The 24,038-nt window shown below is 43.8% G+C and overlaps 2 protein-coding genes across 5 annotated transcripts in view; both read left to right on the top strand.

Moving 5' to 3' along the window:
• The window catches only part of LOC144125084 (uncharacterized), a 139,195-nt gene that overhangs the window by 8,690 nt on the left and 106,467 nt on the right, over positions 1–24,038 (top strand). The window lies entirely within an intron of this gene.
• Positions 299–23,347, top strand: AsnRS (asparagine--tRNA ligase). Its single transcript, XM_077658138.1, has 14 exons — positions 299–664; positions 1,420–1,502; positions 1,585–1,647; positions 2,780–2,962; positions 3,764–3,913; positions 8,098–8,184; positions 8,728–8,814; positions 10,807–10,863; positions 16,781–16,936; positions 17,242–17,363; positions 17,812–17,947; positions 19,566–19,727; positions 22,034–22,117; positions 23,038–23,347. The coding sequence occupies exons 1-14, from the start codon at positions 634–636 to the stop codon at positions 23,299–23,301; spliced, it is 1,665 nt and encodes a 554-aa protein (XP_077514264.1). The 5' UTR covers positions 299–633; the 3' UTR covers positions 23,302–23,347.

The raw sequence follows: 24,038 nt of genomic DNA, 5'->3' as shown, positions 1-24,038 counted from the left end.
TTTTCAATGTGGAAGTGCACATGCTCCTTATATTGTGTATGCGAGAGTTTTATGTGTCTAGCCTGCCTGTTGGGATCAACTTCAGTAGTTCTTGGTTGTGTCGGTCATGGAGGAAGGAAAATGGAAGAAGGACAGTTCCTCCATTCCTGTCATGGAGGAAGAAAAAACTTTTTTTCTTCCGAAAAAACTTTTTTTCTTCCTCCATGATTCCTGTGCATGGACGAAGCAGTAGAAATAGTAGTAGTAGTAGAGTGTACTCTAGTAGTAAAAAAAAAATTCCAACCCGATGATGATGATCGTGATGCAACAACGTTTCCAGATGAGGCCTAGCTGCCGCCGATCCTAAACAAAATTTTTTACGATATTTATAATTACTAAAAAGTTTTATTGCTTTACTCCAACTGCACGTTATTAAAATGCTAAGTAGAAGACTTTCTTCCTAGCTTACGTGCGGCTTGCATCATATGTTGCATCAGACAAGGCCTTATGCAGGCATATCGTCCGCTGCTGTTCGTATTTTGCATGGTCTTTAACACGGTAGCGAAGTGCTGCTTTAGAGAAACTTTCTGTGGCACATACTAGGGGATCAAACCAGTTTTTTTCGCTACTGAAGACATCTTTTCTACGCACAAAATGGGTGAGGACGCTCAACAGACTGACAAAAGTAAGTTTCAATGCATTCGCTGAAGCTGTGTGGCAAACACCGAACTACCACCGGCCGTCATGATCTGCCAGCTCATACAGTTTGAACTCGATTTCCTTTCTGAAGAACAAAACGATCACTCTGAAATATTTGCTTCGCGCTGCGAGAAATTGCTCTAAAGCAAATAACTTAGCTGGAATAGCCATTGCCGGCATTTTTCTCCGGTGCACCACGCCTGCAAGTTGAGTTTCTAAAGTCCATTGACACATCGCTTGGCTGAAGCCAGTTCAACAAACGAGAATGCTTGTATGTGTACATGTTGGGCATTTAATTCTACGTTTTCTAGTCGTGCTAGCAAACGTTTTGTTCTCATGCCGGCCCTCTTCAACCCAGAAGTGCACTCAGGCCGGGATGAAACATGAACTCGCCTATGCCACGATTTTATACTTTGCAGTGAGGTATACCTTTAGAGCCAGTCTTTGAATACGTACTTAGATAGGCCCTTCACCCAGCCACTTGAATCAGGCCAGTTGTACACAGCAGCTGGAAGTGCACAGGTAAAATATTTTGTTTTCCTCACAGGCGCTGTTCGTGTTTCATTCCTGCCCGACTGTACTTGTTTCGGTTGTGTAGCAAAACTTTGCGTGTTCTGCCGTGCAACTTGCCTAACAGTACATTTCCTGTGGGTATAATGCGCGCACGTATTGAGTGAACAAGTTCGTAATCCACGGCTGGTAATGAATGTTGAGCTTAATGCACTCGTGCGGATGATGCAGAACCGCTGTACATGTCCGAATTGAACGGGGATGATGAATCCGGGGACGGCAGTGAGCTGAAGCCTGTCAGGAGCTTACTGCAGGTAAGGAGCCTCCAGATGACGAATGGAAACCGCAGTCAACGCTGGTGTTGGCTAATCCCTGATCCTCTTCCTTTCCAATCAGGTAATGAGAATTGCTGGCAGCGAACCCTTCCCTCCAATCTTCGGTGATGGCAAAGATGGCGAGGTGGGTGCGTTTATGGTGTAGGTTTTCATCCCTTGATTGTAAAGCCAGCGTGCTTTGTCACAGACAGTGTCTGTGCATATTTCTGATTTCATTGCTGAGAGCATACCGTACGGACAAAATTAATGCCTTGCTGCCGCCGTGGCTGAGTGGTTATGGCGCTCGGCTGCTGGCCCGAAAGACGCAGGTTCGATCCCGGCCGCGGCGGTCGAATTTCGATGGAGGCGAAATTCTAGAGGCCCGTGTACTATGCGATGTCAGTGCACGTTAAAGAACCCCAGGTGGTCGAAATTACTGGAGCCCTTCACTACGGCGTACCTCATAGCCTGAGTCGCTTTGGGACGTTAAACCCGCATAAACCATAAACCAAACCCAGCACTTGGGCACCGTGCAGAGAGGCCGCACCCTGAAGCAAGGTTGGGTTACCGCACTTGTAAATAGTTGTAAACCAAACCAAACTCATAAACCAAACCAAACTCGTAAACCAAAATGCATGCCTTAAATCTTAATGTCATTTGTGCACTGCCACATGCACAAATTAAGTGGCATTATTCATACTGCCATTTGGGGCCTACTGAGTTCGCTGCAGCTCTTACGCCCAAGAAATGTGTACTCTCATCCCGATCCTCACACTGGAAATCATAAAGCTTCGTTGGAAACAACCTTCTACCAAGTAGAAAATGTCTTATTCATAACTTTCATTCAGGTGAGGCACCTGTACTACATTTCTGTCATGAATGGCGCCACTTCTCTGGCACTTGCATGAGCTTGAGGCTACTTTTTCTGCGTGTCAATCAAGAACAGTGGCACTTTCTACAACATAATTTTAATATTACATGTGGACAACACTGATCAGATATTTTGTGCTTCTAAGTGCTGTTTATAATCAACTAAAAGTTTTGGGCTGCCTTAAGGGCATTATCATTGTAACATACGTATAATGGTATTAAATCTGCACATGTAGCACCAACTGTGAAAATAATGCCGTTAAAAAACTTTAAGCATTGATTTCTTGTGTGCATGTGGCTCAGGTTTAACTTCAACTTGGCTCTCAGTGCACACTAACTGTTGCAGTGACACTACTTTGTGTATTGTGGCAGGATGCAAGTAATGCTTGACCTTGTCTTTCATGCAGAAATGGGCCCTAGTGTCCCAGTCCCAGATCAAAAAAGTGCGGAAGATCTGGGTGCGAGAGCAGTACAAAAATGCTGAGCGAACGCAGAAAGAAGCAGAAGATGGAGCACGGCGTGAAAAGAACATAGAAGAGGCTAAAAAAGTGACGATACAGCTTGATCCATCCCTGCCTGCTCCAGTTAAGGTATGTTTGCCTTTCTGGGTATTTTTTTTTATATCCATTGAATCCCATAATTTCATTTGCATGATGTGCTTTGATGCGCTCATGAAAATGGGTTTCTTTCTGAATACTTTCTCTGAAGTGTTATGGAGTGAGAATGTATTAGTGTATTGTGGTATTTCAGTGTCTTGTAACAAATGTTACTTGTTTCAATTAATCACTAACCAACTACTTACTGGCACAATACGTATCATAGCCTTAGTGTCGCTTGTGCGTCGATTCCTTTCCTATCAACTCTCTTTCACGATACTGGTATTTCTTTAGGTTTTGACATTAAGCTTTGCTGTTTTTTTTTCAATTTTGCAACAATATGCAAAATTGGAAATCCACTAAATGAGTGCATTAGAGCATCAGTAAGCACTAGCAGCACTTACTGTGCATGTGCCTGTATGATGTCATGTCACTACCTTGTCGTACGTGCATTCTGCAGCACCGTTTTTGTTCAGATAGAGCTTTAAAAGTAGCAAAAGCTACAAAATGGCTGATTCAATCAGTATAATGCAGTTTGACTGATTGGCAGTGCAAGGCTAGAAGTTCAGTTATTTTACTTGTATTTGATTATTTTCAAATGCCTCATGCAAGGACAATGGTAATTTGGAGTTGTTTATTGTGGACCTTGCGGGTGACCTCAGACATGCATTGATGTGTGCGGAACTTCTCATACTTAACCAGATTTGTGGTCATCGAGACATCCGGACTATCTGCTCCCTGCACTTGACTCTCTGATCATCTGTAGTGATGGCTGCCTTTCTTTTGTGTTCACAGATCAAAGTGCGCGAAGCAAAAAGTCACCGGGGTCAGCGAGTGGACCTGTTCGGCTGGGTTCACCACCTCCGAAGGCAAGGCCGTTCGCTCATGTTCATCCTGCTGCGAGACGGCACGGGCTTTCTCCAGTGCATCCTCACCGACCAGCTTGTACGTCATGCACTGAGCATGTGCTTGGCACTGCTGTGCAAAGGTCGTGATAGTGTGTGCTGCATATCTTGTTTAAAGCAGTGTGAGGGAACAGCAGGAAAGGCTGTATTACCACCTCTGCAGCTGATATAATTTCAGTCTCTCAAAGACAGAGCGCCACAACCTCCGGTTATGCCTCACAGTTTTATAAATGGGGATTTTAACTCAGAAGCACTTCAACACCTGACCTAAAGGTAACGCACACCCAGGGTATACCGTAAATAGTTTGCACATTGTTAATTTTAGTGCAAATTAGCAAAAGGCAAACATTAATTGGAGCAAGATAACTATAAAAGAAATATGCTTGTATTTTGACATTTTTAATTTTAAACACTTTCCAATCTTCATTTCATTGAATTGCAATTTTTGTACAAGCTTTTGTTCTTGTATATGCCACAGCTGAATACTACAGAGGGCATGCTAGGGTTTAGTGCATGGTCAGTTTTTTTCTCATACTGCTCCACATGTTAGTGTGCTTACATGGATTTAACCAGTCACAGTTGTAGATGAAGGACTTTACAAGCCAGAACAGCAGTCTGTCATGTGGTTTCAGTACATGTGTCTGCAGCATTTATCTCTGTCATTTCGGCTGATGCAGCAGGTCCATCAACCACAGTTTTGTCAGCTGGCCTATTCAACTGTGACCCCTGACCTCAGTTGAACTGAAGTGCTATTGAGATCTCAGTGACATTTGGCGATGCCTTGTAATGCCACTCAGCTGCCATTTAGTTCAACTGTCGATCAAATGAAGTGCCACTGGAAATGTCCAGCTTAAGAGGGGTATATAATTTTGTGTGTGGTCACTGTGTGCTCATAATGTTTCTGACACTGTTGGTACGGTATACAACAAGCTTTTCTTAATTATCTTTGATCTACTGTGAGCATATTTTACGGACATAGCAGCAGTATTGCCTGGTTTACAGAACATCTCATTTCACTTATGATCAAATTTGCTCATCTTGTTTTGTTCCATTGCTTTCTCTTTAGCAGTTGTGTTGTTGAGGTGGAGCAGCTGGTTTGTGTCCAACGAAACAAATTCTCTTAGCACATTTGTCTCGAAGATTAGAGCTGGGTTTTTGAAAAGGATTTTAAAAGATATACTGGTAAAGGATAGAAGCAAAAGGTGACACCTGCTCATAGTGGTGTGTGAGTGTTATAAATTTTGAATAGTTCGCAAATTATATTCACCATTTGATTCGATTTGTGCCGCACTTTCAGTATTTGAAGCAATTGTAGTTTTGGAACATTTAAAGATTACGAATTTTCTTATTGATCTGTACTTTTGTGGCCAAGCATCGTGGCATCTCCAAATGAGCTTGCTAATTCATTCTACGGGGTCTCGAGCCTGTCACATCATTGTACTAGCTCTTTCCTCTCAGACTGGATGGTTGGTACGGGGCAAGCGCGTACACGCGGTACTGCTAGGCCTATCTGTCTGCATCCTGCTGTGTACCAGGTCGATCTGATCTGACCGAACAAAACAAACGAGTTGACAGCCATCTTGAGCTGTGTGAGTTTTGGCTTGGCTGCTCCACGCTCATGGACTGGAAACGAGGTGCAGCATTGTTCAGTGCGCCATTTGCAACACATTTTCCAACTCTTCATTAACACTGGTAAAGAAAGTGGATGGGTGCAAACGCTCTCTTCGGAGTCTAATACCATTTTTTATCCCTGTGATAGCACTCCCAGAAACTGAGCATCTAGCCAATCTAGCTCCGAAGAGTCCCACCATAGCTAGGTACTGAAGTAGTTGAGGCCGTCGCACGCATGCACTTTAGCGTTGTCCACACGGCGGTAGTCTTCGTGCTGAGCAATTTTTGGTATGTTCGGATTTAGGAACTATACGGATTTTACGCCACAGGAGAAACAGTAGTCGCAAGCGGTCGTAAAGCTGGTCCGCGCTACTGCACTCAAAGAGCGTTGACACCTGCGCTGTGCATGTCTTGTGCCAAACTTTTGTTTTCGCCTGTGTTGAGAACGTGGCATTTGGGATGGCGGTGCTTCGTAGCCCATGCTTGGTTGTCAGGCCAGCCGGGTGCCGTGAGGGGACGTGGAAGTCGTGCTCTTGCTTGCATTGCGTTTTGCTTGCCATGCACTGTGCCACACCCCTCTGATAGCAACCTATGACGTCACCTTTCCTGCAAGGAGTGGCCATGCCAACCAGGCATATGTATCAAATGTCTGTTTTTAATGTGTGAAAATATTGTGACAAGTATAAGAGAGCATCTGCTTAAAAAACTTGTTAAGAAGCTCACAGGCCTTCATAGCAGCTGCTAAACAATGTGAAACCAAGATGGGACGAGAAAGAGCACACAACGAAACGAGAGCTCACTTCCGGCTGTCTATTTCTTGCTGTTCCTGCATATTGCCACGGACAAGCGAATTTGAGGCAGTATACATGCACACACAAAGCTCTAGCATGAAACGGAAAAGAACAATCAGGGTGATTGAGGCATAAGTGATATCACTCAGTTCGTTGGTGATTGTCGACCATCTAAAAACATGAGCTCTTTTCTTGTTAGTGAAGGCATGCCATGCTGACACACCTGTTACCTGCATGTGCAGTATTCATTGCCTCGATGGTCTTTGTGACAGTCAATAATCTGACTTTGCTCAAACAAAGGCACATATGGCCTAGAACAGCCCCATCGCCTAGATTGAGTCCCGCATTGATGGCAGTACAGGCTGTGGTGGCCCTGACTGCTTTCATTAACATTTTATTCATGTTCCTTTATTCTGGTATTTACGCATCTGCCTGTTTGACCAATATACTTGTGTTCATAATACAACGGCATGCGATAAACAACATCATCACAAGTGGCAGATTGCTTCTGGTTGTCAGTTTTGCATGCTTTTTTTGCTGCGCATGTTGTCCTTTTGCAAAGCATCAACAAGTAGTAGTAGTAGTAGTAAGTGTTCAATTAAAAATATAATAAGGAAGGCATCTGCCATCACTGTAGGCGCCTGAGCTGAGGCAGGGGAAAGAAAGGATAGAAGGCAGTATGCAGAAGGGAAATGAAAGAGGTGAGGGGACAGCAAGAAAGGATCAACTATTTGGGAGGCGCCGAAAACGTCACTTCAACACCTGCTCGTTTCCCAATCTTCTTTAGGTTGTGAGAGGTCTGGCAAATGTAAGGGAGTACAGTTATTTTCCTGCAGTCATGCTGTCCACTTGTACCTTCCTTCTTGCTGATCGCCATATTTTTATTTTTTGGAGCATGCCTTCAGCTGCAGTAGCCACTAGTGGCTCTAAAGTACCTGGAATCAGACTGTCGTCTGATCTGTAGTGCTAAGCATTCTTGAATCATGTGCTCGCATAAGTTTTTTAGTGCAGTTGTCAGGCATTACTTGATAATTCTTCTCTTTACCTCCTTATAATGTGCTGAAACAGCTGGTAGTAGTGTTTTTTTTCACACGAGGTTCATAACCCCAACAGATGTCATTGTTGAAAACTTTAGTCTTCGTTGTAGTAACTTGGTGTAGTTCTTGTCATGAAGCGTATGCATCAAAATTAATGGGATTAAATGCTATCTGCTATAAAATCCGCATTGGCATTGTCATTGATGATCAAAAAATTGTCAACAAATCTAAAAATTTTCACTGAAAATTTCAAATACTATTCGCACACCCCTAATCGGTACAGGTCAGCTTCAATTTGTCATCAATGCCTCTTTAATGAACTACAGGTAAAGAGTAAGGTGACAGAATAAACCAGCTTTCTGTGTCTACCAAAATGTGTGAGAATGGCTCTTATTGTACTTTTTGTGCATGTGTTGTTTGCTTACTCTGAACTTCTTGGAAATTAAAACTGATGTGCTACTATCGAAGTTCAGAAAGCCATGCATTCTTTTTACATTATTTTAGTTCAGGGACTTTAGTCAGTTTGTTGCATGCACAAATCTGTGTTCATTATTGGAATGGCTGAATTCATGAGCCTACAGTGTGTCCACTATGAAATAAAGTAAGACTTTGTGACGTGCTAGTTGGTACATGATCTTTTAGAAATGGTGTGTGCTAAATTGATGTTCACGGAAAAGGAGAGACAACAGAAAAGACGTCAGTTTACTGCACAGCATTTCCGCTATGAACTATGCCATGTGTCTAACTTTGAAAACACTTGGATGTACATTTGGTTTCTGTTTCAGTGCCATACATACGAGGCCTTGGTGTTGACAACTGAATCATCTGTTCATGTTTATGGAGAGCTTCGTCCTGTACTTGAAGGCAAATCGGTGAGTTTAGAAAACAGCTTTAAGTTATGCTTTGTTGTGCTGCATTTGCTTGGTGCTAGTTAAAAAGGAGAAATTTGCAATATGTTAAGCACTAAGATTCAATAGAGCAAAACAATAATGCCAGAGCAAGGATTCAATTTGTTGGACATTCATTGCTTCAAGGCATGATGTCCCATGCTTGCTCTGTGTACCATGATGCCATATCGGTTTGAGACGAGTAGCCATTTTTCTAACTGAATAAATATGTGCAGTGAGAATTAGTTTCTTTATTGAGTGGCCGTTGATTGATTGACAGGAATCACCAGTAATTTTTCCCCTCATTGGCATGGCAAACCACATGTAAAGAATATGAAGTTGTTTACTGCTCTGATAGCTGCTAGATTGCTTTTTCTTTTTTCAATATCATGTTTGGGCATGTGTCTGCATGAAATGTACATTGTTTGGTGCACACCGGGCTTGTGTCCAAGAACTTCTCTTTTTGATCATGCCTTCTGCCTGCAATTCAGCATTTTAGTCATTGACCTCATGGCACTTCACTTGCAGGCACCCGGGGGTCATGAGCTCCACGTGGACTTCTGGGAGCTGGTTGGAGATGCTCCAGCGGGGGGCCTAGATAACGTCCTTAACGAGGTGATTGCTCAGCTCTGGCAAAGATAATTTGAAAAGCATGATTCATACCAATGCATACAATTTAGATTTTGCGGTGTACAATAGTGTGTTCTCCTAGGTGTCAATCCAGTGAGGGATTGCCTTTGTGTGCTAAAAGCGTCCCGATGGTTTGCACATCTCATTATAGCAGAGTTGAAGGTTCTGCCAGTATTTTTTTGTTGCAGCCTTTGTTTTCTTATGTCTGTAGGTAGTTCTGACTGGCATAGGCATGCGCACAGGCTGGGGAGAGAGGGTGCAGCCCCCCCTCCCTAATCATCTTAGGGGGTCACCAAATCTGCCTCATACCTTTACTCTGTCGCATCTGTCCTGTCATTGTTTATAGTGCTGTGTTATAGCCATGCAGGTTTTTTGACGATACTGACAGCCAAGGACCTGCCTGTGATTTTGCGTTTCAGAAACTGTTTACTTGCCTGGTCACTTTCAGACAACCTTTCCAGGTTCTTTTTTGCAGTTAAGAAAAGATAAATGTGGCGCATATTTTCTGTGGGTGAGAGAATGGAAATTCCTTTGGAAGCGCTTTGTTTACATTTATGCCTCAATGTCATAGGGACTGCCTTCCTTTTCCAATGTTACAGATGAAAGTAAAAACTACTGCTTAATATTTGGAAAAAAAAATTGGTTTTTGGGGAAAGGAAATGGCGCAGTGTCTGTCTCACATATCAGCAGAACATGGGGCCAGGGATAAAGGAGGGACTGGAAGAAGAAAGGAAGAAAGAGGTGCTGTAGTGTAGGGCTCTAGAATAATTTCCACCACCTGGGGATCCAGGTGATTTTTAACATGCACGGACATCCCACAGCACATGGGCGCCTTAGTGTTTCGCCTCCATCGAAATGCGGCCGCCGCGGTCGGGTTCGAACCCGGGTACTCCGTATCAGTGGCTGAGCACCCTAACCACTGAGCCACCGCGGCGGGTTAATAATATTTTGTATACTTTGCAATTCCGTCAGATTGAAAAAAAAAATCATCGTTGCCCTGCGTTTTGACTTTTGAGGCCTCGGTGAGAGGAGGTTTAATAGGAGGGCGGGGGCACTGCAGTGGAACTTTGCTCCCCCTAAGGGAGGACCCTGCGCACACCTATGCTGACCAGAGATAGACGTGCCTGTGAAGGTCCGCTGGCAGCGGCCAAGACTGATGAAACTTTTGGCTGTGTACATGATGTGCTAGAATTTGAAGTGTGCTTGCTTCTGCCATGTATAGCAAAAGATTCAAGCATTTATTTTTGTGCAGGAAAATAACGTCACCAATCAGTTCACTGGATGTGACCTGGTTTCATTCTCTGCATAAACTTGGCTGCAATGAAGCTTGTGATATTTCTCTGCTAACCCTTTCGCAAACAAAAATGTCTTCTTAGCAGAGGCCACATTACTGAGAACGTCCCTGTAATTTTTTGATGCATGTAGTCACAGTAAGCCGATTACACTCAGTGCATGCAGTAGTATCGGTATGTCAGCCACAAATGGCAATCTGGCCATGCCGATCTTCCCAAGCATGCCTTGCACGCACTCACGTGCATGTTTGTGGTCTGGCACAGCAGGGATTGTAAAGAGTAAAAGCTTTTTCTTTTATAAACGTGGGTATTAAATTAGGGGTGTGCAAATTACACGAAGGTGCAAAATGTGCATATTTGGGGAGATATGTTTGAAAGCAGCTTGACTTTTTTTCTTTTGTGATGGATCATGGAAGTCTTATCACAAAATTCAGTATTCGACAGAATGCACTGCTATGCAAAATTTTGATTGGTCAGGAGAGATTTTAATTGTTTTAAGTAGGAAAGGTATTCACACATGTCAGTAGCTGTGCAGCAGTGAGTTGTTAATGTTAGATGTAATCTGACATGCTTGCTAATGGACAGGCAGCAATGATAAGTTTCTTTCTGCAAGTTTCATTCTTTTCGTTTCTGTCTTCTTGCATTGTGGGTTCTTGTTATTCATTTTGACATTCTTATTTTGCAGGAATCCCATATCGACATTCTATTAGACAACCGCCACCTGGCACTGCGGGGAGACACGGTAAGTAGTAGTAATACAGCAGCTGGAAAAAATGTGCCATGTATGTATCAGATTTCTTGACACACAACAGTTATATTCTGCTTATATTACGGCACTTGCTGCTCTGACTAAAGCATGTAACTTGTGCCTGGGCAAGTAGATGAGTGAGTGGACAGGCACTACTTCAAAGGTAGTTGAAGCCAGGGCTTTGGGAGGTGGCAGTGACAGGTCTTGAAAATTTTGAATTGACCCTTGATGTGTCAGTAGGTCCTAGTACCTTACATGCCGGGGCACTAGAGCAGCACATTTTCAGAGGAGGTGCTTCACTGTAGGTGTTGTCTCAAGCTTGTATAAAGGGCATTCAAAGTCATGGGAAAGCATGTGGAAGGAATGTAATATTCCCTGGATAATCACATCTTCAGGCATTCCTTTGGGTCCTTTGTATGCTTGCCAGGGCTACTGGCGCATAGTGTGGATGAGTAATGAAGAAGCTTGGCAGGCAGTGGTGAGCATTCTGAGAACGAGCGTCATTTAGTTTTTGTTGAATTTTGATGCATTAAAGGAATGTAGCAAGATAGATAAGCACAGCAGTGGTGGCAGCATTGAGTGAAACTACGTTGCAGTTACAGGATGGAGAGATGAGCTCGCAGTAATGTGGTTGCCTTGTTCCCAGTGATGCTGCAATGGGCTAGGGTTCAGGTTATGCTGTATTGCCTACCTGTATCATGAGTACAGTTGAACCTCGTTGATACGTTGTTTAAAACTCGTTGATACGTTGTTTAAAAAAATGCGGGAAATAAACGTATTATCCGGAAAAACATATGAATCATACGGCCCAATTTTGAAAAATGTAACTGTTGAATGAGGTACGAAGGTATATACTGACATTTTCACTTCATAAAAAAAATAGCGATGAGCATTCCGAGGCACCAGGTCTGGGCAGCGAATTCAGTCCTTATTTGTGTTGTTCTTGGTAGTGAAGAAACTTCACAGCACGTCAGCTCCGTTTACAGCAGTGGCAAAATTAGTGGTCTCTTCCGTGTTTTTGGACACTTCATCCCCTTGTATGAATGCATTGTGGGGAAGTTGCATAGCAGTTGACTGTCACTGCATTCTTGCTTACGTTCTCGAGAGCCAGCCTGCTCATATGTAAGCACATCCTCGTTTGTAAGCTTTGCCCTCTTGCCCTAAAGCACTCCAAAGCTGGTGTGTTCCTCCTCTTTATGTCACGTCTTTGCGAGAACGGCCCGCCTTTATGTAAATGCGTAATTTTTTTTTTATGCTTCGTCCCTTTGCATCAATACACGGCAGAGAAGCCACCATGGCAGGTGACTGCCACTGTATACCGTCTCTTCCATGTCGCATGCCCCCAGGTTCGGCCCACTCGCATATCTGCACATGTGCAGTTGGTCGCTAAATGTATTATATTTGCCAGTACTTGTCTAAATTTTGAACTTAGTAGCTAAGAAATCATGTTTTCCGGGAACAAGGTGTTACGTGGCCCGAAGTCTAGGCAGGCACAAGGACGACCGGAGCACAGGGCACAGATCACAGCGAACATGGAGCGGATAGTGCGCACACACCAGACACTTCCTCCAAGTCGTCCTTTTGGAGATTATTCGATGCACGGCCCCCCAGTTGAAAAGGCACTGTCTCGGTGTACATCAGGGCAGTGAAGGGGACTGCGAGGCGTAAGGTTTGAGTCGAGAAACGTGCACAACATCAGTCTGATGCTGAGAGGACGTGGCACCGGGGAAGGCCGGAGCGATCTCGTAGGTTACTGCGGTGACTTGGCGCAGGACACGATACGGGCCGATATAGCGGGACAGAAGTTTTTCTGGGAGCTCCACGCGGCGAGATGGCGACAAAAGCAGGAAGAGGGAGCTGGGGGAGAAGGAGACCATACGGTGACGACGGTTGTAGAATTCCTGCTGAGAGGTCTGGGAAGCGAGGTAGCTGGGAGCGTGCGAGTTGGTGGACGTGGTCAGCGCGAGCAATGGCGTTGTAGGCGTATGCAGATGGCGGAGCAGTAGAAGTGGGAAGCAGCGTGTCCAGAGGCAGCAGGGGCTCGCGGCTGTACAAAAAATAAAAAGGGGAGTAACCGGCAGTGTCATGGCGGGAAGAGTTGTAGGCGAAGATCACATAGGGGAGAGCAATATCCCAGTCGCGATGGTCTGGAGAAATGTACATAGCCAGCATATCGGTGAGAGTGCGGTTGAGGCATTCTGTGAGGCCGTTTGTCTGCAGGTGGTAGGCGGTGGTGAGCTTATGTTTTGTAGAGCATGAGCGAAGAATGTCAGCGACAACTCTGGACAGAAAGCATTGGCCTCGGTCGATAAGAAGTTGACGGGGAGCACCATGATGTCGGATGAGGCCGGTCTAAAGAAAATCAGCAACATCAGTAGCAGTACTGGTAGGGAGCGCTCGCGTGATCGCGTAACGAGTAGCGTAGTGTGTGACAACAGCTACCCATCTGTTTCCCGAGGTGGATTCTGAAAACGGTCCCAAAAGGTCTAAGCCGACGCGGTGGAATGGTTCGGGTGGGATGTCAATGGGCTGAAGCAGACCGGCTCCTCACAGGCAGCATTATAACGGCATACACAGTGGTAGAGGCAGGGCCAAAAGAATCAACGACGCACGCGGTCGTAAGTACGGGAAACACCCAAGTGACCAGCAGTGGGGAGATCATGCAGCTCTTGGAGGACAGCAGTGCGAAGGTGCTTGGGCACAACGAGGAGGAGGTCTGGGCCAGCTTGGTTAAGGATCCTGCCGGGGGGCCGTGCAACTAAGATAGAAGATAGCATCCGCTAGCATCACGGTGGGATCCCACCAGTTATACGTGCTCACTCGTTCATATAGGCTGAGCCAGTTGCCGACATTGGTGCCGTCATTCCCAGAAAAGGTACCGGGGTCACGGGGAGGAGCCATGACCAGGAAGGGAGCAGTAGGAGTGGTTTGTGGCTCGCCGGGTGGAGCCATGATGGTAGTAGGCCCGGCCTGACGACCGCTTTGGAGCTGCGTGGCGTAGAGATCGTCTGCCCAGCACCTCCACCAAAGATGTTGCGTGGCTCGAAGTCTAGGCAGGCACAAGGACGACCGGAGCACAGGGCACAGATCACAGCGAACACTGAGCGGATAGCGCGCACAAAACCGGACACTTCCTCCACGTCGTCTTTTTGGAGATTATCTGTTGCAATATTAATCGGAAGAAAAACAGCGTAATGGTGTCACTCTCTGAGATATTTTTATTGTCTGCAGTTTTGAGCACATGAACCGTGGACATACCACTGAAGTTGTACTGTCTACATTTGGCACTCAGTTTTCTGTGTTTTCCGGTTAGCTGGTATCTGGACAGTGGTCTCGCAGTGTATAAGTTATTTTATTTAAGGGTAGCCGATGTTGGTGGCCAATTAAACGATAGCGTGGATGGACTGCTTCATGTTGGAGTTATCTAGTGGTGAATATTGTAATGATATTTTCACACCTTGAGTTATGTATGTAGTTTAGTTTAGTTTATGGGGTTTAACGTCCCAAAGCGACTCAGGCTATGAGAGACGCCAGTTATGTATGTAGTAGTGTTGCGAATGCTTTATACAAGTACATCTTCATGGTATAAGCTGCATCTGAGAAAAATAATGTAATGTGATTGACATGTTGGCCAATATCTCTTGATAAAAGTGTGTATTTTTAGATGGCATCTTGGGTCTTTGCATGTGGGTAAGGACCTGGGATCTACAGTGTTGGGCCCCATTCAAGAGAATATGAGAGGTGGTGGGTGAAAAAAATCTGAGGTGTTTTTCACCCGTGTGTTCTAGTAGTGCCCTGCCTTGCTGTGATATTCTGAGCTTATCATACTGTATTTATCTTGGAATGCTGTCAATCCCTTTTTGGAAGTTTTACAGGAGTGGACAAAAACATAAGGTGTACACAAGTGTAGTTTCATTGGCTGCTGTTTGAAGCTCCACCAATAAGATGATACACATGCAGCACATGTGGCATAGACAAAGAACGAATCAAGTAAAAAAATGAGAAAGCAGTTGCATCTCATAAATACAATGGGAGAAACACTGCAGTGGAATAATATTAACAAATTCATGTCAAAAGAAATATAACATAACTCTCAGCCAGCTTGATAAATTTGTCCATGGTTGGTTAATTGATGGGCTCAAGTGATTCCTATCTCGGACTGCTTTTGGAAAAAATGAGCATTGTAAAGTGCTATTAGAACAGAAAATTCTTCATAAGTGAGTGCATGCTTGTGTCAAGTTACTCATGATTGGCTGATGTGAACAAAGTATGTATAGGACATCATTAATGAGTAATTAAATATTAAGTACAAAAATCTGAGGCGGTGTAATTTAGAACAGCTGGACTGTGTGTGGAAACTTGCGGAGCATAAACGTGCGAGTGAATGTGTACGACAGCTGAAGAAGGCAGTTGAAGATGGAATTCACGGCTTATCTTTGCACTATTTCGAGTGTTCTGACATTACCTTTACTTTAGGGGAACCAGGCTATGTTAGCATATTCCAAGAGTGATCAGATAAACGTGACATAGCTAAAAGTTTTGTATCACTTATGGAATGATGCAGGGCCCTTCTAAGGAAGAACAACTTGATCATTTTTTTGCTGGTAGTGCTTCGAACATGCGCAGTCCAGTTTAAGTCAGAAGTGATCAGAACACCAGTCACACTTTGAATATTCATGTTATTCGAAGCGTGCATATAATATAATTTAGACATTTTTCTTGTAATCGACATATAAACAGTTTTTCTAAATTAATTGAGTATTGGTGGTGTTAGCTACTGTATAGTTGGAATTTTGGCTTAGCAATGCAATTCCATTTCTGGTCTTATGCAAAGGTCGTCTAGTGATGGGCCTTCGTGAAGAATGTAGGTCGGTTTATGTGCTCCTTGTCCTGAGCAGCAGGGTAGCTTGAGTTGAACTGAGAGGTAGGCAAAGGCTTCACCGGCCCTTTTGATACTCCAGCAGATGTGATAAATGAAGTGTAGCAGTTTGTGCCATGTTAGTGATGGCTGTTAGATTCTGGTATCAGCATTTGCTTTGGTGTTGATAGAAGTGCCCAGGAAGTAGAAATGGTTCATTCCTGGTGAATCAGAAACCAAAAAACAAATGTGGCCCCAGTTGCAAATAAGTAATGTTTTATTGAATAAGTAGACTGACACCTTGGAACATGTCTCCAGGATTGCTGCCTCACTTCTGCACGAATAATGCCCTCTCTTGCACTCCTTTGTGAGCATGCATATGTACAAAAGCAGCGATGCTGTTTGGTGGTTAGGCTGTGTTGCTTTTCAGCGTGATCTTTCTTTGCACCAGAAGGCACGCTGAAAAGAGCAAAAACACTGGTAACATGTGACAAACACTTTTAGTTAGAAAAAGCATGAGTGTAACATAAGATCTCGTATCCATTGTAATCTCACGACATGTTTGGTCAACCACCAGTTCTTTTACACTAGAATCTAAACAAGCAGATGCGGATTTTTGACATTTTATAACCCAGCTGCTTACTTCAGTACCAAGGCAGGAACCTGGTTTGCATCTAGCTAGGCTTCTGTGGCTCTGACCATATTGTTGCTCCTGTACAGTAGTAATGTTGCTGTTGCCCAAAGTACAAGCCTGTTCAACAACCTCTATAGAGGATGTGGCGGCACAAAATGCAGTGGTGGGAGTTTCTTGCAAGTGCTCAGTCCCATGTTGACGAAATTTTAGTGCCACTGCTGTTAACTCTAAGAATTGGTTACGTATCTTTCTGAGAACTAGAGGTTTGAGTAAGTGTTATTGGGACTGTAGCCAGTGCTAGGCACTTGACTACAACTGAACATTTGGTCATCTGTCCAGCTGTATGACTTGCATGGGTCAATATATATATATATATATATATATCATGGTTCACATGTGACTTTTCTTTTCGTTACCAGCTTTCCAAAATAATGATGGCCAAGTCAGCAGTGATGCACTGCTTTCGAGACTACTTCTTCAGCAAAAACTATGTGGAGGTTATCCCTCCGACCATGGTGCAGACACAAGTGGAAGGTGGCTCAACGCTCTTTGCGTTTGACTACTTTGGGGAACCGGTATGTTTTTTTTTTTTTATGGTTTCTCTCCTTTAAGCCATTCATTGCAGTTTTGCAGGTGCCTACATGTGGGCTTCATGAATGTTTGCATTGTCCTAATTAGCACTTCTGAAAAAAACTTTTAATTTTGCTGAAAACAAAAACTGGTCTGAAGGGCTTTAACTTGTAAATTTTTTTCTTTGTTTTCTGGTCTGAGTGAATAGCTTCAGTTATTTAGTTATTTCACTGAGCTTTTTGTGTACTGTTTTTCGAACTGTCGGCTTCAATGAAGAATTCTCTTATTTCTCTTTTTCTGCCATTTATAGGCTTACCTGACACAGTCTTCACAGTTGTACTTGGAAACAGTTGTCCCAGCTCTTGGGGATGTATTCTGTGTGGCACAGTCCTACAGGGCAGAACAATCTCGCACACGGCGCCATTTGTCTGAGTGCGTTGCTTCTCTTTTACCGTTATTTTTCTCACAGTTGCTAACCATACTAAAGTAAAATAAGGAACAAAATCAGTGAACCTTGTTTCTGGAATGCAAACTTCTCTGTGTGAAAAAAAGATTCAGTTTTTATTTAATTGAGGTGCTTGGGTATCGGTCCAGCGCTACAGCTTGCTACCTGTAGCACAGAGGTATGTATTCACCTTAATGTGAAGCGTGGCTACAGTGCACCTACTGGAACAACCCATATGCTCACATTGTTAGAGGCATTTGTAAAATTATGGCGACTCCAAATCATGTTTAGTATCGTAATGTTGCTTTTGCAAGTCAGTGCCGCTTTCATGAGTTCACATTGTCTGCACTTGTAGCTTGGTCTACAGCTTTCTGTGGAGGAGAGATAAGGAATGGATACCTCTTGACACCAAATGTTTTTTTTTTCTTTTTTCAGGTTTACACACATTGAGGCAGAATGCCCTTTCCTGACATTTGATGAGTTCATGGACAGAGTGGAGGACCTGGTGGTGGGTGTATGTGAGCGCATTCTCAAATCACATGCTGCCCCCATTGTGCTCGAGCTGAACCCTGTGAGTAATAGTTTGGCCTGCTTGCTATTTATAACGTAATAACAACAGTAATGATCCATTTTTATTGTTACAAACTCTTTAAGCAGTTAAAGGCACGCTAAAGAGGAATCTGAACTTGTCTGTTTATTGCGGGAACTCGATCTACACTTTCCGACCATTGTTAGAAACTGCAAATTATTGACCTGTGCAGCCGATTTCCCTGATTTAAATCGGATTAAACGTCCCGGCTCCCGCCTTTCTTTTTGAACTCAATGCTTAAGGTAGGAGGAGTAAACCAACACGTGGAGTGCCTTCCAGCCAGTCCTGTGGCAGCTTGCTGCTCTGCCATCGGCGGAGTGATGCATAAATCAAAGAGTTCATGCATATTTTTATTTCCGTGGGCCTAATTTGCAGCTATGTTGTCTGAGACTGAAACTATTTATTCATAGAAACCTAAAAAAAAAACAAAATAAAAGTGAAAGCGAAGCCGCCACAGTACTGGCTGAAAGGCACTCCACGCGTTGGTTGACTCCTACCTTCAGCGTTAAGTTCAAAAAATGCGGGAGCCGGGACATGTAATCTGATTTAAATTTGGGAAATTGGCCGCACAGGACAATATCGAAGTTTCTGAGAATGCTCGGAACATGTAGATTGAGTTCCCGCTGTAAAAAGACGAGTTCAGATTTCTGTTTAGTGCACCTTTAAGCTTAAAGTAGCGTGCTGTGAACATCAGCATTGTGCTTTAATTGTGCAGGTTGTTGTGACACAGGGTATCAGAACAATGAAATTTGCAAATGGAAAAGGCTACTGTTTCCTAGCAAGCTGGATGCCTGTTATTTGTGTGATGATTGCCTTCCATTTGACAAGGTCTTGCTGCATGTAAATGTGTGTGTAGGCATTAAATTTGGTGTCTGATCAGCAGGCAGCTACTGTTGTTGAATGGGGTATTTTAAGAAATTTGCTGGAAATGTCATGTCTGTAAAAAATTCAAGTAAAAATGAATGTTTATTCTTGTTTTTCAGCGGTTTGTTTACATAGCTCTCATGACTGATGCCAGTGCTACCTTTTCAACTTGACAGACGTCATTAAATTTGGCAGATTTTAGCAAGTGAATTATTTATTCTTAGCTTCGGGCCATGTTCTTTACACAAGGCCTTGCAGCTGTGCTAATTCTTTACTATTTTGGTTGCATGCTTAAACTTGTTAGCTCATTACACACACTAAATCACCGTCAGCAATCTGTGAAAGCCGTGACACCCAGCTCTTTGGGAGAATTTTTTTCAGATTTTTAGGCTTTTGATTTGCTGGTGCATTTGCATAGCCATAGCATTGACTCATTATTGTGTTTAAACAGCTAAGGCATTCTGTTCAATTTGTGTTCTGAAGTTTTGGTGATATGAGGTAGTGTCATCTGGGCATCACCGCTTCAGGAATAAGCCCCGAAATTATCTTGCAGTGTATCAGCATAGATGCACTTGTAACTGTGGTCTTAACTATGAAACCGGGTGCAGCAACTTTTCCCATCCTTGCACAGTTTGGTCAGAAGTCATGCTGACTGACCCAAGAACCTTGTTTGTGCTGGTAGTCACCTGTCTTGTTGCCTTGTGGCATGACAGTCCGCACACCCTATCACTTGCAGGAGTTTGCTGTGCCAGAGCGGCCTTTCTTGAGGCTACAATATTCAGAGGCCATAGAGTATTTGCGTAAGAACAACATCACAAAGGAGGACGGCACTTTCTACGAGTTTGGTGAGGACATTCCTGAGCTTCCAGAGCGTCAGATGACTGACAAGATCAACAAGGTACGTCATCGTCAAGCACCATCTTTTCACATTAGCATGGCATTTATAGCAGCCTGCCTGCCAAAGCCAAAGGCATTTGGTCCTCATTGGAACATACAGAGGGGAATGTAGCGCCTGTTGTTTCCAGCGTCATGACCTCACGAGCATGTCAGCCAAATGAAAATATTAGAATGCATAATTCTGCTCGCTTAACTTTCTGTCCTCCAGAAGTATTAGGATGCATCGGTGAACAGTCCTATAAATTTGAATTCGTACATAAAAACTGTTTGCATAAATTCACATAAATTCTTTTTTAAAATGTGTATGAAAGCTTTGCATGTCTACTGAAAGCAACTACTTAAGTTGACTGTAGCAAGCAAAACACTGTGTGCTGTGGCTGTGCCTCCTTGCCATCCATTTGAGAGGTTCTTTGCACTGCTCTGGAATGGTGCTTTGCACAAGGCACAGTCAAGAGCCACGGTGTACAGGGGGTGCATGTGCAGTGGAGGATCAAGAGATGCAGTGCTGCAAACCCTGTACTTGTGCAGGAAGGTCAGGTGGATTAAATGACATCATTATGTGTACAATACACGCTGACACAGTAGCACCTTGTTGATGCAGTTTTAAAAAGATGTGAGAATAGAAACATTATTTGGGAACATGTGCAGTCCAAAGCCTCCAAGATTTTTAAAAGCTGAACTGTGGAATGAGGTACAATGACATGTGGTGGCACTTTTTATAGATGTCAGTTTTCATTAGTAGGAACAAGGCCTGAGCAGCTCCTTTTACTAGTGCCTGCAGAGTTCTACAGTGCGGATTGAAGGGCGAGTTGTTATGACATAATAATGATGGCACTCTGAATAAACTCTTCAGTTGTAAGTCAGCACTGTGTCTTGTCTCATCTTGCCTCGTCCTTGTGCTGGTGTGATGTTATAGCCTTATTATGAAGAATTCTGTTCGCATTTGCTGTTTTAGTGCAGAAGAAACTTTGCCCCCTTGCACATCTGTATTACGGGGTAACTGCTGCGACAGCTGACTGTTGTCGCATTCTCTTGGACTTGGCCCACTCATTTATTAGTGCATCATTGTCATTTTTGGATGCTTCGCCCCCTTGCAACTAGGCTCCGCAGAGAAACCGTGGCGGCAAGTTACTGCCTCTGCTCTGCAGCTCTTCATGTCGTCTGCCCCAAAATTCGGGCCGTTCTTATGTTAACACACATTCTGTTGGCCTCTAAATGAGTAGAATATGAATTCAATCGTGTGAACAGAATTTGTCGAAATTTTGAACTTACTTGCCGGGAAATTGTATTATGTGGGAATGCAGTAACCAGAAGAAAAATTTACATTTACACTTGTTGCGCAGATCCCATAACTCAAAGATAGCAATGGTTCGTCGTATGGCATCACCGTCCATCACTTGCATTCTCCGCGGCGCGCTGTTGAGCATTCATGCACGGTGACTGTTTCCGCTCTCTGGTGTGGGTGCGACACATAACCAATGGCAAACCTGCTCAATGCCACACCTTACATAATTGGCCATGATGTCACCTCACATGTCGTAAGCTCATTATGAAGTCGGCTATCTTTCAGCGGCGCAGCTGTAACACGCTCATAACAGCGGCTCCACAAAACTCAGAACACCAGTGTTGACGCACTCTGGCACGGTGCGTTGCCCAATCATGCACTTCTGGTAAACACAAAAAAAAAAAAACGCTATCACTCTAAAACAGTATTTTAACTCTATGGGACAGTTTATTGGTCACGATTTTGAATGTATATACCAACAAATTGTACACCTTGGAATGGATCAGTGAGGTTCTACTGTGTATGCACTGTATGAAACAGGCTTAGGAGTAGAGCACAGGCATTGCACTTTATTTCAGGAAAATTTCCATTCAGGTGCTCAGTAGTCTAGTAATTATATATCAAGCAGCTTCACTTGGCATGAGAACCCATGTCATGGGTGGCTCCTTGTGCCATGAGAGAGTGTTTAATTAAACGGGTCTCTATTTGTCACAGGTTGATTTGAGTGAAAATTAATCCTGTGTCCTGGCATAGTACACATACATAATTTGCATAGTACTGCCACTGCAAAAAAGCTCAGAGCACATCAAATTTTACATTCTTTTGAGGTTAAAACAACAGACATATAAAAACATGGGGTTGGCCAAAAAGTTACGCATGGTCTTGGCATTCCGTTGATACTTGCTTTGAAGTCCTATCACAGACTTTCTGAACAGCATCTTTGCTGTAGTTCGTGCATGCTTTGTCAAAAATTTACCTCATTTATAGCTGCATGTACTGCACTGACATATGCTCTCTTGCAGCCCATACTGCTGTGCCGTTTTCCTGCCGAGATAAAGTCCTTCTACATGCAACGATGTGCTGATGACCCTCGTTTGACGGAGTCGGTATGTGTCTTGTGTCACATTGCAAGTGAGAACTTAATTACACAGTTGAAAAAGCAAGCTGAGCTGAGCTGAGTCACTGTGCAGAGGACACAGCTGTGCAGCTGCTTTTCTCTGCACAGTTTTGATGCAATACCATTAGAGGTCCCATTCTCGAGAAATACCAGTGTTGTTTCTGTCATGTTATATATTTTGTAAATAGTGCACAAAGCTCCCCCTGTCCTTTCTTGCTGTCGCTTCCCTCTATACTTCCTCTCCCTTTCCCTTTCACCTCCGCCGGCTGCAGCTCAGGTGCTTAAGATATTAGATAGCAATTGCTGCAGCCGGCAACATTCTTTTCCTTCCGTTTCTTATTTTATTTTTAAATCACCACTACTACTACTACTACTACTACTCTGTCATGAAAAAGGCCCATTGGTCAAGAGGGTCGTGACTTCATCCAACCACCATTGCAAAGTGTCTTGAAAAAAAGAAAAAGAAAAGCACTTTCACCGAAAAGAAAGAAATGGTCGAGCAGGAATCAAACCATTGCCCTCTGACTCACAAGCCAGGCACGCTACCTCTGCACCACTGAGGAGCATTCATTCAGTGCTATAGAAGCCTTGTGCGACCACCTTATATCACAGAGGAGGCAACAAACACTTAGTTAATTAGAGTCATCAATTAATATCACCAACATTAGTGTTAGAATAAAAAACCGCTCTACAACACGTTACCATTCGCTGACGTGATTGTCATAAACGGCGTCAGTTATAAATCAAACTGGCACCTATTACAGTTGCAAAAAAAAAATAATAAAAAAATGATGCTGTACCACCACTACATTGGTGCATCATCATCTAAGAGAAATGTGCAGCTGGATCACAGAATGTTGCGATTCAGGTCTAAGGACCGTTGCTTCTTTCTCTCCTCTCTGCAAACAGGTCGACCTTTTGATGCCTGGTGTGGGTGAGATAGTGGGCGGCTCCATGAGGATCTGGAACCATGAGGAACTGCTTAAGGGCTATGAGCGAGAAGGCATCGACGCAAGCCACTACTACTGGTACACGGACCAGCGACGCTACGGCACTTGTCCACATGGTGGCTATGGCCTGGGATTTGAACGCTTCCTTACCTGGGTGCTCAAGCGCAACCACATACGTGATGCTTGCCTCTACCCACGTTTTGTGGGTCGCTGCAAACCCTGATTCCTCTCTCGTGAGCTGCATAAAACCACTGGCTTTTTCTCATGCAGACTTGTGCTTCTTACTGGCAGCTGCTTGCCACTGAAGAGATCATGCAAGTTGAATATTCTACAGGTCATATGCTAAAAGGGGATAACCGCTGCAGTATTGTGGCATGAGGGCTTAAAAGGCCAATGTGCACAACACTGCTTCATTCTCGTCCTGTGTATTTCTGCATCACATCACTGAAAGTGTCTTGCCAGCCGGCATGAGAATCTGGGATGTATTTACACCAAAATCTTTTGGCTTGTCTTCTAACTTTTGATTTACTTTGGACGCCACATCAGGCTGTAGTGGCCTACGCATTGATGGTGCATTTTTTTTACTCTTAGAATTGTGTTTCCTGCCAGTAATTATGCAGCATCTGAATCTTTGCCTTTTGCCAGCTGGAAAAAAAAATATCTGTTGCCTGTCTTTTTTTCCACCACAGTACAGTCGTCCACAGACCTGTCCAGAGTACTCGAACGGCATGCTCTGTTGTGCATTTATAAAAATCGCCGCTACCTGGTGGGTCTGATGTAGCTTTTAAAGACATGAGCAGTTGAGCACGATCCATGAGAATGTGCTTGCATGATAAGATTCTGTTTCGAGCCATAAGCCACTCATAAACGACGCCAGTGTAATCTGCACTACGCTGTTCAAGCGCTCTAGACAGGTCTGTGGAGAACTGTACAAGTATTTAGGAAGCATTCCAAGACTTT

This window comes from Amblyomma americanum, chromosome 3 (genome assembly GCF_052857255.1).
Source record: "Amblyomma americanum isolate KBUSLIRL-KWMA chromosome 3, ASM5285725v1, whole genome shotgun sequence".
In the NCBI taxonomy this organism is placed as follows: Eukaryota; Metazoa; Arthropoda; class Arachnida; order Ixodida; family Ixodidae; genus Amblyomma; species Amblyomma americanum.
The sequence above is the reverse complement of the archived record's forward strand: the minus strand, read 5'-3'. Positions and strand labels throughout refer to the sequence as shown.